Source organism: Procambarus clarkii, chromosome 27 (genome assembly GCF_040958095.1).
Source record: "Procambarus clarkii isolate CNS0578487 chromosome 27, FALCON_Pclarkii_2.0, whole genome shotgun sequence".
Lineage (NCBI taxonomy): Eukaryota > Metazoa > Arthropoda > Malacostraca > Decapoda > Cambaridae > Procambarus > Procambarus clarkii.
This window is the reverse complement of record NC_091176.1, coordinates 22,498,956-22,524,615: the sequence shown is the minus strand read 5'-3', so window position 1 is coordinate 22,524,615 and position 25,660 is coordinate 22,498,956. Positions and strand designations below refer to the sequence as shown.

The 25,660-nt window shown below is 42.0% G+C and overlaps 1 protein-coding gene across 5 annotated transcripts in view; it reads right to left on the bottom strand.

Moving 5' to 3' along the window:
* Positions 1 to 905: 905 nt before the first annotated feature.
* The window catches only part of ca (claret), a 93,783-nt gene continuing 69,028 nt past the window's right edge, over positions 906 to 25,660 (bottom strand). For 4 of the 5 annotated variants that reach the window (XM_045749193.2, XM_045749194.2, XM_045749195.2 and 1 more), the window contains exons 20-26: positions 24,551 to 24,748; positions 22,953 to 23,135; positions 19,458 to 19,702; positions 14,679 to 14,876; positions 6,873 to 7,003; positions 3,805 to 4,157; positions 906 to 1,223 (exon numbers count right to left, since the gene is read on the bottom strand). In XM_045749193.2, the coding sequence (XP_045605149.1) occupies positions 1,050 to 1,223; positions 3,805 to 4,157; positions 6,873 to 7,003; positions 14,679 to 14,876; positions 19,458 to 19,702; positions 22,953 to 23,135; positions 24,551 to 24,748 (1,482 nt within the window). In that variant the 3' untranslated portion in view covers positions 906 to 1,049. Of the gene's footprint in view, positions 1,224 to 3,804; positions 4,158 to 6,872; positions 7,004 to 14,678; positions 14,877 to 19,457; positions 19,703 to 19,882; positions 20,013 to 22,952; positions 23,136 to 24,550; positions 24,749 to 25,660 lie in introns of those variants that run through there. The other variant, XM_045749196.2, reaches the window with a different exon arrangement.

Below are 25,660 nucleotides of genomic sequence, written 5' to 3'. Positions count from 1 at the left end.
CAATCTTTTAATCAATACCCAGAAGTGACTTCCATTGCTTTACTGCCTGCTTTTTACTTATAACTTTTAAATGATGTATAAATTTGCCACACAGATTCATCAATGTGTGCACATAGCATAAAATGCTGATACACAACTTCTCAATAAACACTTGCTGGGTCTGTGAATTACTATATAATATCTGGATAAGCTGAAGCACCTATCTGTTTCTTTGTAGTCACGAGAAAGTCAAAATGGTCTTGTCTAAGATCTATGTCCATGGTTACTGTGGACAGTATTAAAATATGAAGTGTAGTCTACCTTCAGTATCTTCACATAAAACTTTATTTGTATTACAAGACTATATATTAAAAAACTGTAATAATCCTACTGAGTGTTATATAATAAAGGGCATTTAAGACTGAACAACAACCAGTTCTTGAAGTATACAAAACTAGTTATAAATTAACACCACACTCAGCAAATTCTTCTCTTGTGATAAAAGCATACCACACTTTCCATCGTAAGTCATACATTTAGTCCATAAACTTGTGTATAAAAGCAAATACCCATTCTAAATCAAGTTTAGAGGTCACATCTCGTGGAAATACCTTAGGCATGGGGTTATAAATTAGTCACAATTTATTATATTACATAATAAAACAATGATATTTAGTAAGATAAATGAGTGATTGTGCCTCACTGCTTAATTATCATTAATGCTTGGATGTAATAATAATACAGTAATAGACAATTATTAACTACCCATGTCGTTACCTGAAATACGTCACATTACAGTACTGCAACACTCGATGCAGTAACAATTTTACTTGCCATTTCACCAAGAATTTATAATAAACCAGATTCTCGTGGTTCCAATATCAGAATAAGATTCGGGTTTAAATGTTTGCTTATCAGCTAACATTATTTTTGCATTGCAACAAATTTGTTTACATATTATACATCATTATTCAATGTCCTACTCCAGGTTCAAATTCATGTTAGTGCAAGTAACAAAGCGATTTCCATTTTCTGACTATGGACATCATTATGACTAAAACAAATATCAACTACTTTGTTTGCTTGTGCTTTGTTAGCTTTATTGTGAGATGAGCCAAAACGCAGTGGGGGCAGGCCATCTCTGGCTGGTCACTATGATACTGGTCAAGAAGAACCTTAGCTGTGTTGCCCAGCAAGCCTGGGACAGTCATCACTGATGTTTCCATTTGGGGAAGTACTCGTGTCTGTTTAAAATAAAAGGGTGCATTTTATTTATTTTAAAGTATACATGCCATTTCGGTTTCATTAACCGTTAAACTGTGTAACATGTCATATGACGTGTTGAGTAACTTACCCAAAATTGCGCATCACGTCATATGACGTGTTGGAGTACTACACAAGATTTAAACGGCCCGCAGATACACGGGATTCACCTCACCTTCATCAGGGCTCTTGTAAACAGACTCCATTTAAAAAAAAAAATCGTGGGCAACATTCCCGGGTGTTAGGGCCTCAGTACTGAGTGAGCCACCAAGGCTGGCGCAGTCAGCATGAGCTAACAGCACTGCTGTTCAGCTTGTGACCACAGCATCGCCTAAAAATTTTAAAAAATATATATGTACATGCTATTATTTAGCAATAATAGTATTACAGAAAACCCCCTGACTGTGATAAAAATGTCCAGGATTCTGATAATAGCAGGATTGTTGTGATAATTAGCCCCCGAAGTGGGAGGAGTAATCTTGAGGGGAGGGAGGTAGCGTTATCTGCTGACTGTGTGACCACCTTTTACTGTCTGGACTTGGTACCAGCTTAGTGGTTCGCTATGGTGAACAAAACATCCAGATACTTATATATAATGTCTGTATATATTGAATAAAAGCAAAAAACAGTATGGTGGGAAAAGAATGTTGGGGAGTTAGGCGAGGTAAGGGAGGAAGGGAGGGAGTGGCAGCCAGTGGCGGGCTAGCTGGTGTGTGGTGGTCACTCTTTGCTGCTGTTTGACTCAGCATACCAACTTAGTGGTTCCTTATGGTGAACACAAATGTAGATACACTATATACACACACGTTATATATAAGTAATAACAGCAAAAGGAGTGTTGGGAGAAACCATTTTGGTGAGGGAGGTGGCAACATCTGCATGACTTGTCATGCTGGGTAAGAGTGGCCACTATGCTCTTTGGGCACTATACCGGCTTAGTTGAACAGTTATGGTGAACAAAACATGTAGATACTTATATATAATGTGTGTATATAGTGTAATAACCGACAAAGTATTTGTTCACTGTTTTATGAACATAACTGAATCAATAATATGCACACCATAATTTTGAGTACAGCGACGATTCACACATTTTATTATATAAATATGTCACACTGCACACTACTGAATAATACTACAGCGAAAAAAACTAAGAAAAAATCAATCAGAGACATTGAAATAATTAGGTAATTATATCTTTGTGGCAACCCCCCCGCCTGACAGCTTCAGCGAAGCAGAACTTCCCCGATGCTTGCTGCATCAGCGCCTCTTTTTTGCCAGACTTCCCCGCCCTATTGCGGCCAAAATATGCCACTTCCGATTTTTTCATTATTTTTCCCGTGATCAGGGAACACAAATTTACAGGTTTATAAGAATTTTTTTTTTTAATTTTTTTTATGGGCCTTTGGGTGACAAAGGCCAAATAGCCCTTAGCAGCACAATGGTTAAGAGTAAATGGCTTATTTAGACTCAAGCAAAGCATGGTATCTTTGAAAATTATAGTATAGTACCTACATTTGATTTGATAACAACTGTATCCCTTAAGGACAAATACATCAACCAGAGCAAATATGTTGCCTTCTCTTTTCAAAACAGTACTGACCTATAAATGTCAATAACAACAAATTGGCCCGGTGCTGTACAGCATTTGCCAATATCAGCATTTTTGTCCCATTTATGTCTTTGGTACTGTACATGTAGTATTTATTGCTTACACAGTACAGTAATACAATGATGAACTTTACTCAGTCACTCCTTCAAGAAATATCCTGATACCTCAGGGACATAGTGACTAGTTACTTTTCACTGCCAATTTGGGAACACTGATATTAAACTGCCACAACCCCAATGGTAAAGGGTAGAAGCAAATAAAGCTCCATTAAGCTCATCAAAAGTGGAACCCCCACAAGAACACATTAAAGATTGGGATTCTTTTTTCCAGTGCAGACTGCTCCAATGACATGCTCCATGGGTAATAAATTGTCTGTCACTCCCCTGGCATAAGCTATCTATTATTGAGAAATTCTTGTACAAAACATTACCTTAGTTAAGATCACCCAACCCACAAATCTGAAAATAAAGAATTGACAATGTTTTGGCAAATCCTAGACCATTACTAAACCATGTAATTACATGATTTGATTTGGTCCAGGATGGACCAAAATGTCATCCATTCTTCATTTTCTGATTTGTGGGTTGGGTGCTTAATCTTCAGACACAATTTATTGTGACTCTTCATTTACACAGTTAAGGTAGGCTGGAACATGAATGCGTCTTCACCTTAATGACAAAACTTAAAACCTAAATGAATTGAAGTCCACATCATATAAACAGTCACATTACAAACAAAGCAAAGTGAATTAATAAAATACCTATAATAGAAATAATGAATGAAGGAATTTCAGACATGAAAGGTAGATAGCCTTCCTTGCCTAATCATTTGTTATAACAATTATGTGCGCTAAATAAGGTTTTAAGGCTAAAATAAAATAAAAACTAAATGTATCTACAGTACAAATTAAGAAAATATGCAACTTGACTGAAAAGTATTCCCATACATACCTTGAAATCTTTCTGGGTGAAATGATGTCCACAGGTAAATAAGACACAATCTTTTTCATGCTCCTTGGGAATCTTGCCTCCACATTTCTGTTTTTGGCTACCACTAGATGCAAAGCCTCTTGTCTCAGACTTTTTACCATGCGTGCCCTCATCTTTTTGAAGCTTAGTTATATCATCCTGTGTCAAGTTAATGCTGTCCGAACCCTGTTTTGTAAGTGCATCCAAGGCCACATCCAGTTGACTGGTTTCTTCACTGAATGTGGTGGTCGTCTTGCTGCCTTGGTTGGGTTCAAGACCAGGCTGAACACCACTGATGAGAGCCAAGGCATCCACATATTCCCCTCCAGCACCACCTGAAAACATAAATATAAATAAATTATGAACCAAAGATACAACATAACTTTTCCTGTTATGCATGTCGACTTAGTTCTGGGATGATTTTTGTGACTGCATTGTACTTTTTATAAAGCTAAAAATGAGGTCTCCATACTTGAATACGGTAGTCCAAATGGAAGCACACCAGAGATTTTTACAGTTGAATTATCACAATCTTTTCGTTGAAGTCATTGAAGGTTCATTTGACTATTCCTAGGGTTTGGTTGGCTTTTTTCTTTTAATGCAGCTCCCATATGAGCAACATTCAACGACTGCTGGATTCTGACTCCTAATTCCTTTTCTTCTTCAATCTTCTTCAATCTTCTTCAAAGTAACATTGTTGATTTGATAGTTGTGATGTCCATTGTTTAGCCTTACATGTAAGGTCTTGCATTTTTCCATGTTAAAAAGTATCTGACAGTTTTCCAACCATTTGTTGAGTTTATATAGATCTTTTCCTGCTTTACTATAGATACTTGTGTCATCTGCAAATTTTATAAACTTGTGTCATCTGCAAATACTGGTTTTGTAACAGGGTTGAACTCATTTCTTATGTTAATATGAAATCTTAGCTATAAAATTATCTTAGAAAATGGGAAACAGTATTGTAATACTGTACCTTATTGAGAAAAACGAGCTTATAATGGTTAACGCCATTGCACATTAGGCTTGACAGAAGGCAGCATTTGAATCCCCCTTTGGTATAAATATTGAAAATGGGAATAAATACACTATAACAGAAAACGGACTTATTTAGGGAAGATGAAGACGGGGTGACGTCATTGACCATTAGCAATGTCTGTGCATGGGTCACCGGGGTAACAAAATTTGAGTGCGCCAGGAGCCGGCCTTTTAATCCCCTTGAGCGAAATGGCAGGGACTAGGAAGCTACCTTTTAATTCACATTTTTGGAACATAATATATGATTCAAGGGAGATATTGATAAATGATATGAAAAGACCCCCTGGGCTATTGTTCCTGCATTGAAAAAAAATAAAAAAACACCCTATGCTATGCCCGTCCATTCGGGAAAAAATTCGAGAATACCCCCCCCCCCCCATGCTAATGACCGTCCATGCAAAAATATGGATACCCCCCCCCCCTACACCTATGCCCTTCCATCAAAAAAATAAAAAAGTCAAACCATCGACCAATTAGCCTAATGTCTATTGTGGGAAAGTTACTTGAATCGATAATTGTAAATACCATTTGTCTTCATCTTTAAAAACAAATTAATAGATCATTTACAACATTGTTTTACAAATGGCTGTTAATGTTTAACAAATTTGCTATTATTTTATTCCAGCATAGTTGAGCCAGTTGATAGTGGTAAAGTTTATGATGTTGTGTACCTTGACTTCAGCAAAGCTTTTGATACAGTGCCACATGAAAGACTAATTAAAAAGAGAGAGGCTCATGGTATTGGGGGTGCTATATTAAGTTGGGTTAAGGCATGGCACTTTATGCCCTATATAAATATAAATTTGGCCCTATAAACCCTATAAATCTGGCACTTTATGCCCTATATAAATATAAATTTGGCCCTATAAACCCTATAAATCTGGCACTTTAACATAATTTTCTCTTACAAATCTATTCCATTCAATGCTAAATCTGATTTCTTTGTGATCACTGTTCCCTAGCTCACTCCCTATTTTGATGTCATTAATTTGTGCTTTCATGTACAAATTTACACTAAGTCTATACTATTATTTTCTCGTGTTGGTTCCATAATGAAGCAATCGTTGGTTCCATAATGAAGCAATTTTACCTAACATATATGGCTACTCCCCCTCCTCGTCTAACATATCTGTGTGAAATAGTTTAAATCTATTTATTTGATATTCAGCTAATAGTACTCTATTTTCTACATTCATCCACGTTTCGGTAAGTGCAATAATATCTATTTTTTCTGTACAGACAAGAATAGTTAACTCGTTTATTTTGTTTCTTAGACTTCCACTGTTAGTGTAATATGGGTTTGTTCCCATTTTCCGTCATAATATCTTTCATGTTGTCAAACAATATCTCCAATTCCAGCTCCCGGATAGCAAACCCTTAACCTGTTTCTCCTATCTCTGGCACAAAACGTCCTGTCTAAATACCTCACCTGGGAATCTCCCACAACCAAAATTCGCTTAGGTACCTCCTTAACTTTCTGAGCACTTTGAGGGGCCTGTGTTTCATTGCTCTTCGTTGACTTCCCTTTCGACTGAACTGCAGGCTCACCACAGCACTCATCTTCCAACACGGCAAATGAATTTGAAGTACTTAGGTCGTCTGTAGGCGGCTTTGTCAAGGTCTTCTTAAGACCCTTGTCCTTAACGACTTTCCACGACGAGGTTTTGTTTAATATTGGTCTCCTCCTTCGTTTCTTCTCGATGTTTCAGCTGTCGTACTTCCTCCCTTAGGGAATCCATCTCTGCTCTCAGAGTTCCAAGTATAAATTAGATAAGTTTAGATTTAGGAAAGACCTGGGTAAATACTGGTTCAGTAACAGGGTTGTTTATTTGTGGAACCAATTACCACGTAACGTGGTGGAGGTGAGGTTCTTTGATTGTTTCAAGCATGGGTTGGACATGTATATGAGTGGGAATGGGTGGTTATAAATAGGAGCTGCCTCGTATGGGCCAATAGGCCTTCTGCAGTTACTTTTATTCTTATGTTTTTATGTAAAGTATAAGATTACTAACCAGCCTGGAGATGACTGATAACAGAGCTGCATAAATTGAGGCAAAACTTAGTTGAGAGTTGACTGAGCACCTTCATGGCTGGGTCATTGCTTGGGTCCTCAGGAGCTTCACTGTCACCTGGTGCACCATCACTGAGGAAAAAAACCAGCGTTGAATGTAATGAAATGCCCTTTTCTGGAGTAGGTCTTCGGCTCCCTGGAGCTTATCCACGTTGATACGGATATATTAGACTTTGGCATCAGTCACTGTGAATGAAGTTCTTCGGCCTACCGGGGACCACGAGCCAGAACCTGCCCCCCCTCCCTCAGAGAGGTATGAGGAACAATGGCCTATAGAATTGCACATGTGATTTGGAGCATTTTTTGTCTGCCTTCGACCGGGTTAGGCACCCTGAAAGGTAAGCATCCCAAAACAAACCCCTATTCTGGTTGAAACTACTACTGAAAGTCAAACGAGTGGACAGAACTCCCCAAAGACAAATGAACATGACGTCACTACATGCCATGCAGCTGTCTGCGCAGCTCCCCCCTCCCCGCAACTGGGAAGGGGAAGCCCTAGACCCCCTCACACCGGCTACCCCACGCCCCAGTTCTGAGGCTGGATGTCAAAAACATGCGAAAAACTGCCGACCGGAGGGAGGGAGGGAGGGATGCCGGGAAGCCTCTGGGTCTCACCCAGAAAATGCCATTTCATTACATTCAATGCTGATTTCTGGGGAAAGCCCCTTTGGCTCCCCGGAGTTACTTATCAAAAGATGAAAAACTAGAGGGATTTACTCGGGAGGTGATCGGCACTCGCCCCTCAACGCGAAGTCGAGACAACTGGCTACAACTGCCAACCCAAAGCGACACAGGCGCAACTAGACCCAGGAACACAGACCACGTAGCAAGCAGCCAGGACCCTAACCTCATGCATGTCCCCCGGCACAGAAGCTGTGGCACACAAATAACGGCGGAGAGCCGCAACTGGACACAACACATGATGCACCCCCGGCCTGACCAACCAAGTATCAACAACCCAAGGACCCCTCCGGAAAGTTGCCATCTCATTCTTCGCCAGAATAGAAGGAGACAGCTGCAAACGAACAAACCTATCACCAGAGCTAAAAGAGCATAAACCCCTGCGCCGATGGAGAGCATGAAGCTCCCTGACCCGACCCCCAGAGACCAATGCCAACAGGAAAAAAAAAAGAACCTTGGAGAGACGATCCTGAACTGAAGGGGCCACTACAAACCTAGGGGAAGAGAGATAAGAGCACCCTGTCTAACGCCCAGGACAGCTCAGGCGGCGCATGAGCAGGCCGGAGGTGAAACAACGCCCAAGACAGCTTGCAAAACTACGCAAAGGTAACATTGATGCCAAAAGCAAGCTGCAGCATGCTCTTGAGGTTATCTTGAGGTTATCTTGAGATGATTTCGGGGCTTTAGTGTCCCCGCGGCCCGGTCCTCTACCAGGCCTCCACCCCCAGGAAGCAGCCCGTGACAGCTGACTAACACCCAGGTACCTATTTTACTGCTAGGTAACAGGGGCATAGGATGAAAGAAACTCTGCCCATTGTTTCTCGCCGGCGCCCGGGATCGAACCCGGGACCACAGGATCACAAGTCCAGCGTGCTGTCTGCTCGGCCGACTGGCTCCCAGGGGAAAGGTTACCAGAATGAACCATGGCAGGGGAAGAACAAGGAGGTGCAGACTGAACCAAGGCCGAAGTGACCAACACCCCAAGTTCGAGTCCCGATAGGCAAAATGGGGCAGCCTCGGAGCTTCCGGGGTAGCAATCAACCTAGCGCGTTGCAATAACTTGTATCTAGCATGCAACGCCTGAGCAACCTACACCCGGATAGAGTCATCAGTGGACTGGGTGAACTAAGTCACAAACAAGCAGCAAAACTTGCAGGACTATGGGTCGAAGGTGTCACCGACCCAACAGGCAGCATGACTGAGGCAAGAACAGTGAGAGTCACCCTGAGACATGGGAACAAAGCAACCCTCAAAATTGCACAAGGTGAGAATGGACCCAGGGACCCTTTGTGCCCTCCCTCCCCCAAGAGTTTCCCAGGGCCCTTTGACTGGTATCGCTAAGGGTAAGCCCAGACAGGCTGCGAACCGGCGCCCAAGTCTACCAATCAAACTTCTAAATGCAGAACACCCAGGACGTGTCCACTCATGAGGGCCTAACAGGGGGTACCATTCCAAACACAAATAAGTATACTGTATAAACCTAAATAAAGATATGGGCAACAAACTAAGGCAGACCCCCCCACCAGGCAGAAAAACAAAAACAAAAGAAAAACCCCGAAAGAGGACAACATACCCAAGTGGACTTGTGGAAGAAGCCCCAAGAGCGGTACTTATATGGCACTTAGGGAAGATAACCCTAAGTGCATGCAGCTCGAGCACCTGTGAATTTACTCCCAGCTCACGCACAACCCTGAAGACAGCACTGGACATAAGGCACAGCACAGCAAACACAAAATCAGGAGCTGGAGTCACACGATCAAGCCTCAAAAACATCAGCCGAGAACTGGGGTGTGGGTAGTCAGCATGAGGGGGGTCTGGGGCTCCCCCTCCCCCTCCCGGGAAGGGAGGGAGCTGTGCAGATGGTGGCGCGGCACATGGTGAAGTCATGCTTGTTTGCTCGTTTGTCTTTGGGGAATTCTGTCCACTCGTTTGACTTTCAGTAGTAGTTTCAACCAGAATAGGGATTTGTTTTGAGATGCTTACCTTTCTGGGTGCCTGACCTGGTTGATGGCAGACATAGAAAGCTCCAAATCACATTTGCAATCTATAGGCCATTGCTCCTTGTACCTCTCTGAGGGGGGGGCCAGGTTCTGGCTTGTGGTCTCTAGAATGCCTAAGAACTCTATTCACACTGACTGATGCCAAAGTCTAATAGTTCCATATCAGCCTGTATAAGCTATATAAGCTGAAGGGGCTCCCATCCCCCAGAAAAACAGTGTATCAGTGTATGTGTATGATGTATCAGTGTGTGATTCATGTATCAGTAACAATGTACAGGATAGTACATGCAATACACCAAAAATGCAACTATAGGAGAATGGGATCGTATGCATGTAACTTTATGTGAACAATTATTATCACATTATATAGCGTCATGGCCCCCAAGCAGCCTGGGTAGAACGAGTCTACCTTTCTGAGAGTTATTTGGCCTTCTGGACCTGATTGAGAGGTCAGAGGAAAGATGTACAGTGGGGGCCTCGATTTACGATGGTAATCCGTTCCCAGAGATGTATTGTAAGTCGAAGCGATTTTTCCCATAACAAATAAAGGGAATTTAATTAATCCATTCCCCACCCTCTAAAGTATTAATTTACAAATACATTTTATACTGAATACAATTTTTTTCTCTAACTACAATACAGTACATATGTTTATCTTACCTTTATGAAGGACTTTTGATGGCGTATGGAAGATGGTGATGACGGGGGAGAAGGAGTGGTGTTACTGTTTGGAAGGGGAGTCCCCTTCCATTATAACATCAGGCAGTGAGGACCTCTCAGGGGTGCATTCTCTGGCACATTTTGCCTGCATATCACTAGGTCCTGGTTGTGGCTCACTGCTTGATGTTCTCACAGCAAATCTATCCATGGGAGATTGTTTTTCCTTTCTTCGCAAGATGTTTCTGTAGTGAGGCATTACATTGTCATCGGAAAGATTAATGCAATGGCCTACTACAGCTTTCTCTGGGCGAGTCTTTTCAATACAAGTTTGCATATCTTTCCACATCTGACACCACTTCTTAATGGTTGCAGAAGGGACATTCGCTGCTGCCTCCTCCTTCTCCACTGGAGAAACATCCTACGCTGGGCCTTCTTGCTGTTCTTTTTGAAAGGCTTGGAGTTCTTCGGTGGTCAGTTCTTCGTTGTCTTCTTCCACCAACTCCTCCACATCATCACCATCCAATTCCAACCCCATTTGCCGGCCCAAAGTAACAATTTCCTCAACAATAGGCGCATCATATATAGGCTCAAACCTCTCAAAGTCTAGTTCTGTCACACATTCAGGCCACAATTTTCTCCAGCCAGAGATCAGGGTTCTTTGAGTCACTTCTTGCCAGGCTTTGTCAACGAGTTTTAAAAAACTACAAGTGTTAAAATGGTGTTTCCAGATCTCTCTGAGAGTGAGGTTTGTGACTTCAGTCATTTCAAAACATTTCCGGAAAAGTGCCCTTTCATAAAGTTTCTTAAAATTTGCTATGATTTTTTGGTCCATTGGCTGAATTAGAGGAGTGGTGTTAGGAGAAAGGAACTTTACTGTGAGAAAATTACTGTATCTGTGCAACAATTCATCTTCCAAGCCTGGAGGATGAGCAGGAGCATTGTCGAGGGGAAGTAGGGCCTTTAGTGGCAAATGTTTCTCCTGCAGATATTTTTCTATGGCATAGGCACACCACTTCATTCACCCACTCCGAAAAAAATCCTAGTCACCCATGCCTTATTAGCCCTCCACATCACACACATTTGGTTATTCTGCACTTTATACTGTTTGAAAACCCTTGGATTTTCAGAATGATACACTAGTAAGGGTTTTAATTTTCAAATCACCACTCACATTTGAACACAGTACAAGCGTAAACCTATCTTTCATAGGCTTGTGTCCAGGCACTGATTTTTCCTCCTTGGTAATGTATGTCCTCATAGGCAATGTTTTCCAGAACAGTCCTGTTTCATCACAATTAAACACCTGTTGCGATAGGTATCCCTCAGCCTCTGCAAACTCTTTAAATTCTTCAATAAATCTTTCAGCCGCTGGTTTTTCTGAGCTGGCAGCCTCCTCATGCCTCACAACACTATGAATACCGCTTCTTTTTCTAAATTTCTCAAACAATCTCCTGTTTCCCTTAAAGTCTTTCGTATTTGCACTCATTCCAGGGGTTTTCTTTACAAGGTCTTCGTGCAATACCCTGGCTTTCTCACAAATGATGGCCTCTGAAACACTATCACCCGCTAACTCCTTGCTGTGTATCCAAATTAATAACTTTTCCACTTCCTCAAGTATTTGTGGTCTTTGTTTCATGATTGTTGATACTCCTTTTGCCACTTTAGCACTCATAATGTCCTTTTTCTTGGCAAGTATAGTGCATATTGTTGACGTGGATTTCTTGTACTGCCTACAAAGTTCAAGAACACGTGCACCATTTTCATGCTTCCAAATGATCTTTTGCTTTTCCTCTATTGTCATCCTCACATGTGATTTCTTGCCTTCAACCTTACCACTGACTTTCTTGGGACCCATTTCGATATATATTATAACAAATTTTATGCTCAAATAGCAAAAACTCCGAAAATAAATGGTAAATCCTTGTGAAGAATTCAGGCTTGGCGCGAGGCACTGGTAAACTGAGCGGTGATCGCCGTGCCACCACGCGCTAGGTCGGCCCGTACGAGGCCGGGGAGGGAGGGAGGGAGGCCGAGTGGACAGCTCACTGGACTTGTGGTCCCGGGTTCAATCCCGGGCACTAGCGAGAAACGATGGGCAGAGTTTCTTTCACCCTATGCCCCTGTTACCTAGCAGTAGCTAGGTACCTGGGAGTTAGTCAGCTGTCACGAGCTGCTTCCTGGGGGTGGAGGCCTGGTCAAGGACCGGGTCGCAGGGACACTAAAAAAAGCCTCGAAATCAACTCAAGGTAACTCAAGATAACCTCAAGTACGTGTATCAACACCCTCGTACTGTATCTCGATATAAATTTTCCGAGCAAATCCTGCTCGTAACCCGAAAAACTCGTACTCAAGACTGCTCGTAAGCAGAGGTACCACTGTATATTAAATATAATAAATGTCGGTGAATAATTTAAAAATATGAGCATGATGAGCATGTAAATAAGTGACATGAAATGAGATGTCGATATTTTAGTGACATGACGTGAGGCTAGTAGGATGTCATGACCTTACTTGAGTCACAGAAGTTGTGAGAGAGGGTTTTGCTTTGTTGAGCTCCTGGCAGGAGGAGGGACCCTAACTGTGTGCTCCTTCAAGAGGAGGGAATCAAGCGGACGTTTATGTGTGAAGCCTGTTGGACGACTTAATGTGCTCAAGTGAGGAGCAGAAGAGCTGTGAGGCAGTCATAAAGAAACTTTGTTGGATGTCTTAGAGGACGACATCTGGGAGTGCCACAGCCGAGTGCCCTCGAGATACAAATTCTGCAGAAAGCTAATATAACAGTTGTTACAATGGTTGCCTGTGCTTGATCGTGTGCCCAGTGACCATGGCAAGTGTTTATGTACAGTATATAGTACATATATTCTATTGAGCTAGTGAGCTAAAATAAGAGACTAGAGATAGGAAAACATGTTGGAGGGAGGAGTGATACATCCGCTCTCACCGAAGGTCAATCGCTGACTGAGTGGGGGAGGCACCAGCCTCGCAACCAGGGAGGCGGCCAGCAGACAGTCTGGACACGTTTCCAAGTGGACCTGCCTAAGATGGGGGAGGACTGTTGCGGCAACACAATAGTGTTTAAAGAGATGTCGGATCGAGGAGTTTTATTTTCTGTGAATACATTTAATTATGTTTTGTTAGGAAAACGTTTATTATGGCATGACAATGGATTTGCAGGTTTGTGTGGGAGAACTGCAATGTTTGGGTTGGAGAACTACAACAGTTTATCTGGGAGAAGTTAGTGAGATAACTTCATACCAGAGGAGAAATGTATGCTGAACTCCAAGTGTGAGCTGAACTGCAAGGTGGTGCAGGACTTCAAGGTGAGGAGTGGAACTCCAGAAACAAAGTGAATCTTCGAGTAGTGAAGGGAGCTACACGTCGTTTGTGTGAAGCGTTTGGAGAGCGCTTCACTGACATTTAAAGAGGACTTCATTGCAACTGATTGGAGGAATGGCAGGAGTACCTTACAGAATATACTGAGGACCCAGATGATGATTGTAGTAGGGGAAACCCGAGTAATGGAACAGAGGATCATATGGACCTTGAGGTTTAAGAGTGTGTTTAATTGTGTTTTGGCATGAAAGGCGCAGTGCAAGGTGAGAAATTGATGCTTTGTGTAGAATAGGAAATATGTGAATATTTTTATTGTGCCAATTAGAATACTGACTATTCTAATTGAGGACAAATTGACAAAGACACTTGCTATACTCTTTCTGTGGTTGGAATGCTATCTCCCACAAAACTACATAATTATCAGACCCCACGAACATTCCTCACAAAATCTGAATATGATGTGCTTACCTCTCATGACAAAATACTTAACAAATATGCATTCTTTTAATCATCATTCAGCTTTTCCTCAGCTTATTGAAATAGCTATTCATAATATTTATAATATTTATCTTTTCCAATATTTCTCTCCTAACTTCTCTAATCAAATAATTGAATTCCCATTATTGGGGATAGGAAGTCTGTGTGTACATATGTATGCTTTAGGCTTGCATCAAGCTCCCTCTCCAGGATGAAACTGCCCAACAACAGTTGCCTAACTCCTAGGTATCTATTTACTGATAGGTTAATAGAGGCATTAGGCGCAAGGAAACGAACCATTTCTATCCCTCCCAGGAATCTAATAGAAAATCCCCAATTGTGAGTCGAGAACAAAGCCAACTGTACTACAAAACCCTATGCCTCCCCATCTAATGAAACAGTACTTCTGTCTACTGTTATTATATAGATAATGATTAAACGTTGTCTAGAGTAGTACAAAATTTGAGGATCATTCCAGGATTCTAAAACACACACAAATACAAAAAACAAGAATTTAAAGCATCAATATGGTAAGTGTAATTTTAATCACAATTCATGCTTGTCAAGGGAATGGCACTAATGCATCACTCACTAACCCAAAGAGTAGAAGTGCCAAAGGGTAGACAGTGCGGGGAAGGTGTGTGAGCAAGAGGTCCTCCAATTGTGCCAGCGGGAGTGCGTGCGACAACCAAAGAGAGATACCCTCCTGGAGAACGTGCCTCATGCCTGTCTGCGATTCTTCGGTTTGAAGTCTCAAGTAGTGATCTATTATCCGCACTGCTTCAGCAACCAAGCTATATGGAGAAACAAATAGCTGAATAGATGGAACAATTAGGAAACATTGTCAAATATAAAATTGTTGCTGAATATACCAAGCAGACACTTAAGAACTGTGCAAAGAAACTGGTACTGTACTGATAAAAAGGCAAAGCTGATAGAAGTATGATGTATCAGTTGTCAAGAGGAGCTGGCAGCTCTCAGAGGTGCTGCTGCCACCTAGCAGTAGTCAGCTGTAACTAGAGGAGTTTGAAATGACCACCGAGAGGACAGTGTGCGAGTCATTTACTACTTCACTTCTTGTTTCTGTGACCCCTGCAGTTGTCTGTTTTGCTTCACTTAATTTCTGGATGTGTCCTTGGTGAGGGTTACCTTACCTTGTGATCATAACACTTCCCTGTTCTCTACAAAGGGTGATCGTAACAATTCCCTGTTTTCTACACCACTTTGAGTGGACCAGTTTCTGACTCTAGTCTACAGTATGCTCATGTAACTAATGCATGGAGTTATCTACAGGGAGCACCATTTTGCCCCTCCAGAAAATTGAGGGAACAAGTGCATCCATGCAACCCATCATCCTGTTTAGACAGTACTTTTTATAACTATGTGCACCATAATACAAACATTGAAGTACTAAGGAATTAGATAGTAGAATTCTGTACCATTAAATTTAGAGGCAGAAAAAATGAAGCTAAAAAACCAGCGTTGAATGTAAGAGGCATTTTCACTTTTTGGGTGAGACCCGGAGGCTCCCCGGGGCTATCCAGGCTGATATGCTAATGTCAGACTTTGGCATCAGTCATGTGTATTGAGTTCTTTGGGCCTACTGGGTACCACGGCTAGAACCTGGCCCCCCTCAGAGAGGCAAGGGAAGCAATGGCCTATAGAAGCCCCTGTGTGGTTGGAAGCATTCTTTGTCTGCCAACGAGCGGGTCAGGCACCCAGAAAGGTAAGCATCCCAAAACAAACCCCTATTCTGGTGAAAATATTGCTACCAAAAGCCGAACAAGTGGACAGAATTCCACAAACAAAAAGAAGCACACTAGTGTGACGTCACCCGTTGCCGCGCTGCAGTCTGCGCAGTTCCCCCTTCCCCGGGAGGGGAAAGGGGAAGCCCCAGACCTACCGCGCCGGCGATCCACACCCGAGTTCTGAGGCTTGATGTCAAAACACGCGAAAAACCACCAACCGGAGGGAGGAAGGGATGCCGAGGAGCCTCCGGGTCTCGCCCAGAAAATGGCGTTTCATTACATTCAATGCTGGTTTTCTGGGGGGAGCCCCTACGGCTCCCTGGAGCTAACTACCCACAGAGGAAAAAAAAAGGGACTTACCCGGGAGGCGGTTGCTGCTCACTCCTCAACCCGAAGTTGAGACAACTGGCTGCATCCGCCGACCCAAAGCGACACAGGCCTGAATGGGCCCAGGGACTTTAACAATTTAACGAGCAACCAGGACCCTGTCGACCGACAAAATCCCCGTGCCTGAATGTCAGCCCAAGACATATTACCAAAGACGGCGAACTTGCAAACGTCATGGGCACAGGGATAGACTGCAGGCTGGCTAGCCTTAATAACCCTGCGGACGACCTGGGAGACCCACACCCGCGAACAGGGAAGACTGGAAACGGATCAATCAAAACACGCGCCAACCCAAATGGGCGCCACATACTGGGGAAGGTGCCACGACCACACCAACGCGAAGAGGTCCACCTCGGGGCGTCCGAACGTCTGGCAAAGTCAACGGAATGAGTCCGCGTCAACCGTCCATTCCGTGGAGAGGGGAACGAAACGAGACAGACCGTCAGCCAAAAACGTTGGACACTCCCCGCACATGAACTGCCAGGCAAGCCAAACCCTGAGAACTCAGCAAACAAGTCACCCGAAGTGACCAGCGCCAAAGAGCTGAGGACCGCATCGAAAGATGGAACCGAAGCACCCGGGGGAACACGGAACCGAACCAGGGAAGGAGCAGACACCAAGTCCAACTCGTATGCAGAGGGGGGAAAAGAAAACCCCACTCCTTGTAACAGTAAGCCCCGCTCAGAGGGCAAAAAACCCCAGGTGGGGTCCAGTGAGGCCCAAGGCCTCCAAGTCAGCCCCTCCCTAGCCCCAAGGTCCTTCTCCGCAGGACCCGGGATCGAGTCCTTCCCCCAAGCACCGACCCCACCAGACAAGGACGGCGCAGCCGTAGAAGCTGGACAGAAGGGGGCCCACTGGTCAGACCCAGAGGCTTTGACCGGGGGAGTAGACTCAAATGCCTCCGCCACCACACCGGAAGGGGCATCCCCCAAGGCTGCCCGAGTCTCAAAACCAACTAACCCCTGCCCCAACTCCGAAACCCTCAGACGTTTCGGGGCCGGAAGCAGGGGAGGGGGACCAAAACGAACAACAGGAGGGGAAGGACGAGGAGGCGCAGACTGAACCAGGGTCGAGGCGACCCCCACCCCCAAGTCCGGGTACCTATAAGCAAAACGGGGCAGCCGCGGGGGATCCGGGTGAGCAACCAAACGAGCACATTGCAACAAACGAAACCTAGAATGCAACGCCTGCGCAGCCTGTACTCGAAGATCATCCACAGATTGGGTAAATTGAGGAATTGAATTGAATAAATTAAACTGCCCAACAGGCAGTGTGATGGAGGTAAAAACCGCGAGGGTCGCCCTGAGACAAGGGGACCGAACAATCCTCAAACTCACATGAAGCGAGGGGGGACTCTGGGGTCGCATCCATTGGACCCACGCGTCCCCTAGGGGATTCGCAGGGTCCTGAGCGTTTATTATAAGAGGACTCGCGCTCAGGTAAACTGAGGCAGGGTACTACTAACCGGTGCCCAAAAGTACCAAACAAACTGTCTACAGCTGAACCCCAGGGATGTGTATGCTCACGGGGGACCTAGCAGGGGACACCACCAAGCATCAGGATAAGGCCAAACACCAGTGGCAAGTAGGGCAGAACCCCCTACCAAAGCAAAAACAAAAAGAAAAACAAAACCCTGCAAGGGGACAGCGTACCCCAAGGAACAGAGTCGGTTGCTGTGATTGGTGACAAGCTGCACAGCACCCTGCGCACCTTACCAGTGCAAAACTGCCTCCTATCCTAAGATAAACTAGGGAGACAAAACACCCAAGTACCCAAAGGGCGGCCGAAAAACCGCACAGTTAAACGAACCCACAGAGGCAGATCCCAAGGAACCTGTGAAAGGTAACCACAAGCTCCAAGGACAGTACTTACAGGGCACCTAGAGAAGGGAACCCTAGGCGCATGCAGCCCGAGTACTGAAGAGTAACTCCTGGCTCTCGCACCCCTAGAGAACAGTCACCACACACAAGGCACAGCGCCGTAAAAGTCTGGAGCCAGAGCATACAACAGCTGCCTATAGCATCAGCCTCAAGAACTGGGGTGTGGATTGCCGGCGCGGTAGGTCTGGGGCTCCCCAGACCTACCACTGACCTACTGTCTCTCAAGGGAGCTGCGCAGACGGCAGTGCGGCAACGGGTGTCATATGGGTGTCAAATTATACATCACACTAGTTTGCTCATTTTTGTTTGGGGAGTTCTATTCACTTATTTGGCTTTTGATAGCAATATTTTCACCAGAATAGGGGTTTGTTTGGGATGCTTACCTTTCTGGGTGCCTAACCCGGTCGATGGCAGACATAGAATGCTTCCAACTACACGGGGGCTTCTATAGGCCATAGCTACCCTTGCCTCTCCGAGGGGGCCAGGTTCTGGCAGTGGTCCCCCGGTAGGCCCGAAGAACTCCATACACATGACTGATGCCAAAGTCTGACATTAGCATATCAGCCTGATAGCTCTGGGGAGCTGTAGGGGCTCTCCCCAGAAAACAAACTTAAATATTCCTAAGCCTAATATAGTGCACACATGTACTATATTAGACCTCAGATAGCGTGTATTAGGCCTAAGGTTAGGTTAAAGTACAGGTAGTTTAGTTTGTCTTTGCGACACAATAGAAAATCTTTTCCGGTCTGTCCAAATTCAATATGTTCGATTTCTACTTTCTAATTGCATTGAACGTTGATATGTGTACTGATATAGTCCTCATCGTCACTATAAGTACAGTACAACCAAAACAAGAGGATAGGCTGATCCATGAGACCAGCTCCAAAAGGATGGTTTCACTACACTCAACACTATATTCCTGATTTTATGATTATCGTCTGCAGGGGGTGTTGATGACACTGTATTGTCCACTTTTCTGTATTACAGCAAACCTGTTCAATTGGTGGTGGATCGATTTAGACTCAATACTGCCTCCATTCCCTAAATTTCACTGGCAAGTTATTTGTACAAAGATCATTGTCACAGTGGATGGGATAATGTCAGCGAGTGCCTAGCAGGCAATGAGTCTGTTGGATCACAATGACTTTAGCTGAGGGAGTCTCTTGATGAGGGCCTCAGCTCAGAAAATTCCCTAAATTATACATCATAAGGGAGTGTCCAATTTCATTCTAATTCTAAAACCTTCATTACAACTACAGAATTAGAATACTGTTGTTGCAAATAGAATTATGGAAAGGAACTTTAAAACAAACAACTGAGTTGGAACAATTTGTATATCAAACTAATTTTCCTTACCAACCTTTTTTCTGGAGGAGGGGGATTTTGCTGTTTATTTTGACTAGAATTGTTTTCATCCTTGACCTCCTTTTCTTGTATATTTTGCTTTGTGTTATCATTTACTTCATGTGGTTGATCAATATCCTTTTTGTAAATATCATCACTTTGCTTCAACAGGGCACAAAGATGGTGATGCATTGCTTGACTATACTGTCTCTCAAGGGTGTAGAGTGTAGCCAATGCTTGGTGGGCTTCTGCTTCCTTTAGCTATATAAATAAAAAAGCATCTAATAAGTAAGGAGTGCCTTCTTAATGCTTCTTAAATATAATTGTCTGCCAATGAATATGTCTATCTTTTGGAGTCATTTACTTAAAAACAAATTTATGTCATTTTAACCAACAGTGATTTACTTACATAATTAAATCAAGACTAATTTGATCTGTTTGGTTGGTAAGGCACTGGAGGGGGTAAGATTATGTTGACAGTTGCAGCCACTGGTAATGCAACAGCAGCCTATGTTTGCAAGGGCTGCACAACCACACAAAAACAACCCAACCTATACCTTTAACCCTTAAACTGCTCAGCATAAGGGGGTAGAATTAAAAAAATATTTGAATTATGTATAAACTACTTAAAAATGTTAAACAAATCTCCAACTTATTGGCTTCAGCGTCGTGAAACTTTCATCAAAATATTTTCAGAAATTGATTTTATACGAATATTAAAAAAAAAAATAACGTTTTGTTGATTAAGAGAACAGCTCCTGTTAACTGGAACTGATAGATAATGCAATAATAAAGAGATGCAAGCACCTGTCCGACGCACATAGAAGAATGTCCACAAAGAAGTGTCCACAAAGTGGACATACAGCTGGTGCCTTTATAGCATTGGTGAGTAATACATAATAACAAAAATAATATTGAGTAAGTATGTTATTATGCTCTATTTTGTTATATATTATATAAATACATTGCCCAATGTTATTATCAGTTACTTTCAACAATGTCCAAAAAATATTTTTTTAGGTTTTTAATTGTTTTCCCCTCCTTTGTTTATTATTTGAATTTGTTGTAACCTTTACATCCAGGAGAATGCACACCTGTCCCTAACTATGTGAAGACAGAATTAAATTGGTCAACAAATAAATCACTCAATTCTCAGAACTTGGGACTTTGTTCTGAGAGTTGACTAGACTAGACTAGAGTTGACTGAGAAAAGGGTGACAGGCAAGAGACACTGAACTACAGGCCAGTTTCCCTAACTTGTATACCATGCAAGGTGATGGAGATCACGAGAAAAAGGCTCATATAGCATCTGGAGGGAAATAACTTTGTAACGCACCACCAACATGGGTTCAAAGACGGTAAATTGTGCCTCACAGGGTTAATAGAGTTCTATGACCAAGCAACAAAAATTAGGCAAGAAAGAGAAGGGTGGACAGACTGCATTTTCTTGGACTGTCAGAAAGCTTTTGACACAGTACCCCATGAAATGCTGTTACAAAAGTTGGAGCAACAGGCAGGAGTAAAAGGTAAGGTGCTCCAGTGGATAAGAGAGTATCTAAGCAACAGGAAACAGCGAGTAACTGTGAGGGGAGAGACATCAGAGTGGCGAGATGTCACCAGCTGAGTCCCACAGGGCTCTGTACTTGGACCCTCCTGTTTCTAATATATATAAACGATCTTCCAGAGGGTAAAGACTCATTCCTCTCAACGTTTGCAGATGATGCAAAAATTATAAGAATCAAGACAGATGATGATAGACAGAGACTACAGGACGACCTGGACAGGCTAGAGGAATGGTCTAGAAAATGGCTACTAAAGTTCAACTCAGGAAAGTGCAAAGTAATGAAATCAGGCGAAGGGAGCAGAAGGCTGAACACAAAGTACCATCTGGGAGGTGAAATCCTACAAGAGTCAAATAGAGAGAAAGATCTGGTGGTTGATATCACACCAAACCTGTCCCCAGAGGCCCACATCAAAAGGATATCCTCAGCGGCATATGCGAGAATGGCCAACATAAGAACTGCCTTTAGAAACTTATGTAAGGAATTGTTCAGGACCCTGTATACGACTTATGTCAGACCAATCCTGGAATATGCAGCTCCAGCTTGGAGTCCATACTTAGTTTAACACAAGACAAAGTTAGAGAAGATTCAGTGGTATGCTACCAGACTCGTTCCGGAACTGAGAGGTATGAGCTACGAGGAAAGGCTAAAGGAGCTGAAACTCACATCCCTGGAAGACAGAAAAGTAAGGGGAGACATGATAACCACCTACAAAATTCTCAGGTAATTGACAAGGTGGACAAAGACAAACTCTTTAGCACCGGTGGAACACGAACAAGGGGACACAGGTGGAAACTTAGTACCCAGATGAGCCACAGAGACATTAGAAAGAACGTTTTCAGTGTCAGAGTAGTTAGTAAATGGAATGCATTAGGCAAAGATGTGGTGGAGGCTGACTCCATACACAGTTTCAAATGTAAATATGATAGAGCCAAGTAGGCTCAGGAATCTGTACACCAATTGATTGACAGTTGAGAGGCGGGACCAAAAAACCAAAGCTCAACCCCCGCAAGCACAAATAAGCGAGTACTTTGAAATTTTTTTTTGTCCAATTTTTTTCACAGATTTCAAACTCTACTTTGCTTGTCTCTTTAGGTTGTTTTGATGAATAGGGACCAGATTAGGGCTTTTTTACTTACATAAAGTATAACCTAAATATATACCCTCATTATAATTCATTATAAGTCATTATAATTATCTCTATTTTGTTTTTTGGGGGGTTATTTTTTCTTGACTTCATTTCTACACACAATGACCTACAACTTTCACATACTTGAGTACGAATGCCAAACAATGTTTATTACAACATACAAGTAAATTCATGAATTAGAACTGTCTTATTCATTGTCGATAACTTCAACTTCAATTATATCTGTAACTAGAATTTCAACTTCAGTATCCAAAAATCTAGTTTCTGACCGATTCTCACCATTTTTACATATAGTGTGCACAGCTGTCGGCTTTACAATCCAATAGAATTAATTTTTCGTAAACTCTTTAAAAGTTTGGAGTTAAACAATTTTGCTGTTTAAATTTGCGCACGTTTCAAATGCCATGTTGACAATTTTTTTACAGTAAACTATACTGAAAACCTATATTCTAAATATATGAAAATGAAGATCATATGCTATTCTGAGAGCATAACACCAAATGAACAATTGGTGATACTCTTTTATATTTTTGCAGCTGCTATAAAAATCTGAAGTTTTCAATATTAAATTTTATAAGTATTTTTTATTTTCTTGTTTTTCAAATTACACTGGTATCATTTAGACAAACTTGGAGCATTTGCCTAATAGATTATGCACAAAACATTTGAAAGAGTTTCAGAAAATTTAAAAAACAGAGCTCAATGTCACACATCATATGACGTTTTGTGCAGTTCAGGGGTTAATGAATGGGTAGGGTTATTCAATGTTATGTATATTGCTTATTCAAAAGAAACCTACCATATTTGTAATGCTTTTTATATTATATCTACTGTGGAGGAAAGTCAGTGCAGCATGTAATGTGTAGACACCGTATGAGCCATCATCCACATCATCTGTTTTAGTTGTTTCTTTTTCATTATTAGGCCCGTCTATCCTGTCCAGTCGAATCTGGCTTAACCGCCAATGAGCTCCAACTTTTGGCTATGGAAAAAAATAAAAATTCTAAGAATTATATGGAGGTATAGTTTCAAGAGTTAGAAACCATTAAAAGATCCTTGAATGAGAACAGTAAAAGTATAAGTTTTGAGTTATATGAAAAGCACAATGAAATCAACAAGATCATGATATATCTATGAGAAAATACCAGTGCATTCAGTGGTGCACGTGCCCGAGGAGCACAGGCATGTAGGTTCAATCCCATTTTATGCCCTCAATATTTTCTCATGAAAAGCACCCAAGTGGGTCATTATTATCTTTTCCTAACATAATATTCACTTTGTTTGGTGGTCATGATTCTACAAGACAAAGCAAGACAACACTCTTATGAAATACATTAGCTGGATGTACAAAAAACATGGAAGCCTGAACCTGAGTTAAGAAATGGCAAATCTAGTACATCATGCCTCAAGGTGGACAAAGAACACTTCTAAGTAGGCCAGCAACAAAAGCACAAAACTCAACTAGTCCATGAGAACAGGCAGCCAAAGGTGATACAACACTGCTGAGGTAGACTGGGCAGGTAATTGGTGGCAAAGGTCCGATTCAACCTGCAGAATCTCTAGGCTCAGATCAGTGAGTGTGCACCTTGTGATATTCACTTCCTTGGCATGAGTTTCAATCTAATTAACATTTTGTTTTCTGTAAGGAGGCATACAATTCTTCTAAAACACACTCATTAGTCTATTCAAAGTTTCAAAGTCAACATGGAGGGAACATAAGACATCTTAGAAAGTACTTTAAGACTGAGTAAAACAGCAAAAATAGTTATGCATGTTATTTTTTAATTAAACATTTATTTAGTGAAATACGTAGGCATAGTTATGTTTATTATAATTATTTAGCATTGCTATCAGTGTTGGATAATAAAAAGATAATACAGTACTGTACTGATATGGTGTAAATACTGATACTGGTACACCTTTCAGCTCTTAGCATTTAGAGTACAGTTCAAACACAGTTATACATTTCTCATATAAAAATGCATTTTTCAAATAATAGTTACTCTTAAAGAAGGAATATTAATATTGGATTTTTTTTTTATATAAATTACTGTAATGACTACTTTTACCACAGCCTCTTCCAGAGTTTGGCAATCTCCTACAAATATGAATTTTGGAAGGATGATCCAGTAGGTGGTTTTGGTCTGTTATTTAAAGGGATTCTCTATAGGAAAGTCTGGATTTTGAAGGGCCCCACTGTAATGCCAAAATTATGCACTGTAGGTCATCAGTGGGTGACAGAATGGGGAATCTTGGGAATGTATAGCACCTGTTCACATTTACACCCAAAATCTTAAAACTCCACAATACAAAGCTTATGGATATGAACTTTTAAATAACTATAACAATACTATACACAATACTAAATGTAAAAGATATAATTCAGATTATACAAACTTTTTCTTGATTTCCTCCCGACATTCCAAAATGATGGGGAGACGAGTTTGGGTGAGAAGGGAGTCCATTTATTATTCTTGGAGATTCACAGTTGGAGTGCACACTGTGAGGAACCTTTAATACACGCTTTGTAGTCCGCAGCATGAATACACGTCCAGCCTGCCCTTTGTCATCGTCTGTGGTATTGCTCTTGCCCAACTGCAAAACAAGTTCATCATTAATACCTTTTGAATCCATTTATACATGGCTGGGGGGTTACATTCTATTCAGTTAAAAGGAGCTATCTAGTAAAAATGCTTAAGTAACAGACTGACTAAAGTGAATATCATTACCATTATAAATACTCTGTTTCCCATGTTCATGTGATGGCGAGGTGCTCCAAGCCAGTGCCTGATTATGGCAAAAAGTGTACCATTTGCCCAGCAAAAATTAAGAGTTGTCTGCCAACCAGGAAGAAGTCGAGACCTCATACTGTAGCCAGGATTGAGAAGGCTACCCATACTCAAAAGAGTTAGGTACCATCATAGAGTAGTCCCGGTTTGTGAGCAGGAACAGCTGCAAGTTAATGCACATCATGACTGGGAAGAAGTGAGATGATGGGAACCTGCGTAAAGGTGAATCCAAGCCACTAACTAACATGGCAGAGGAGTATTCTAGCTCATACTGCAATGGAAGGTAAGAATAAGTATCCATACGTATCAAATAAAATGATAACTAGGTAGTGATTTTCTTCATTGTAATGATTTTTATAAATCATTATCATCAGAGTTGCAAATTATTCCAGGCAGTTGTTTGTGTTGGAGCATTGACTTGCTTTCTGGTGAATTTTTTGGGTACTGTTGGAAATTTCCAACAGTTATTCTCATCCCTAATACAATAGGATGCATTTCCTGTATTAGGCTTCATAATCATTTAATACTTGTTTACTAATCCTTAGTACAATGGGATGTATTTCCTGTACTAAGCGTAATAATTAACTAACGCTACTAATCCGTAGTTTAGTATCATAGAATTCATTGCATTAGGATGTGGATCATGTAATTTCTCCTCAAATTGTGCAGTGTTGCGTCAGCCACCCACGGAGAATAAATTTCCACATATTTGTAGATC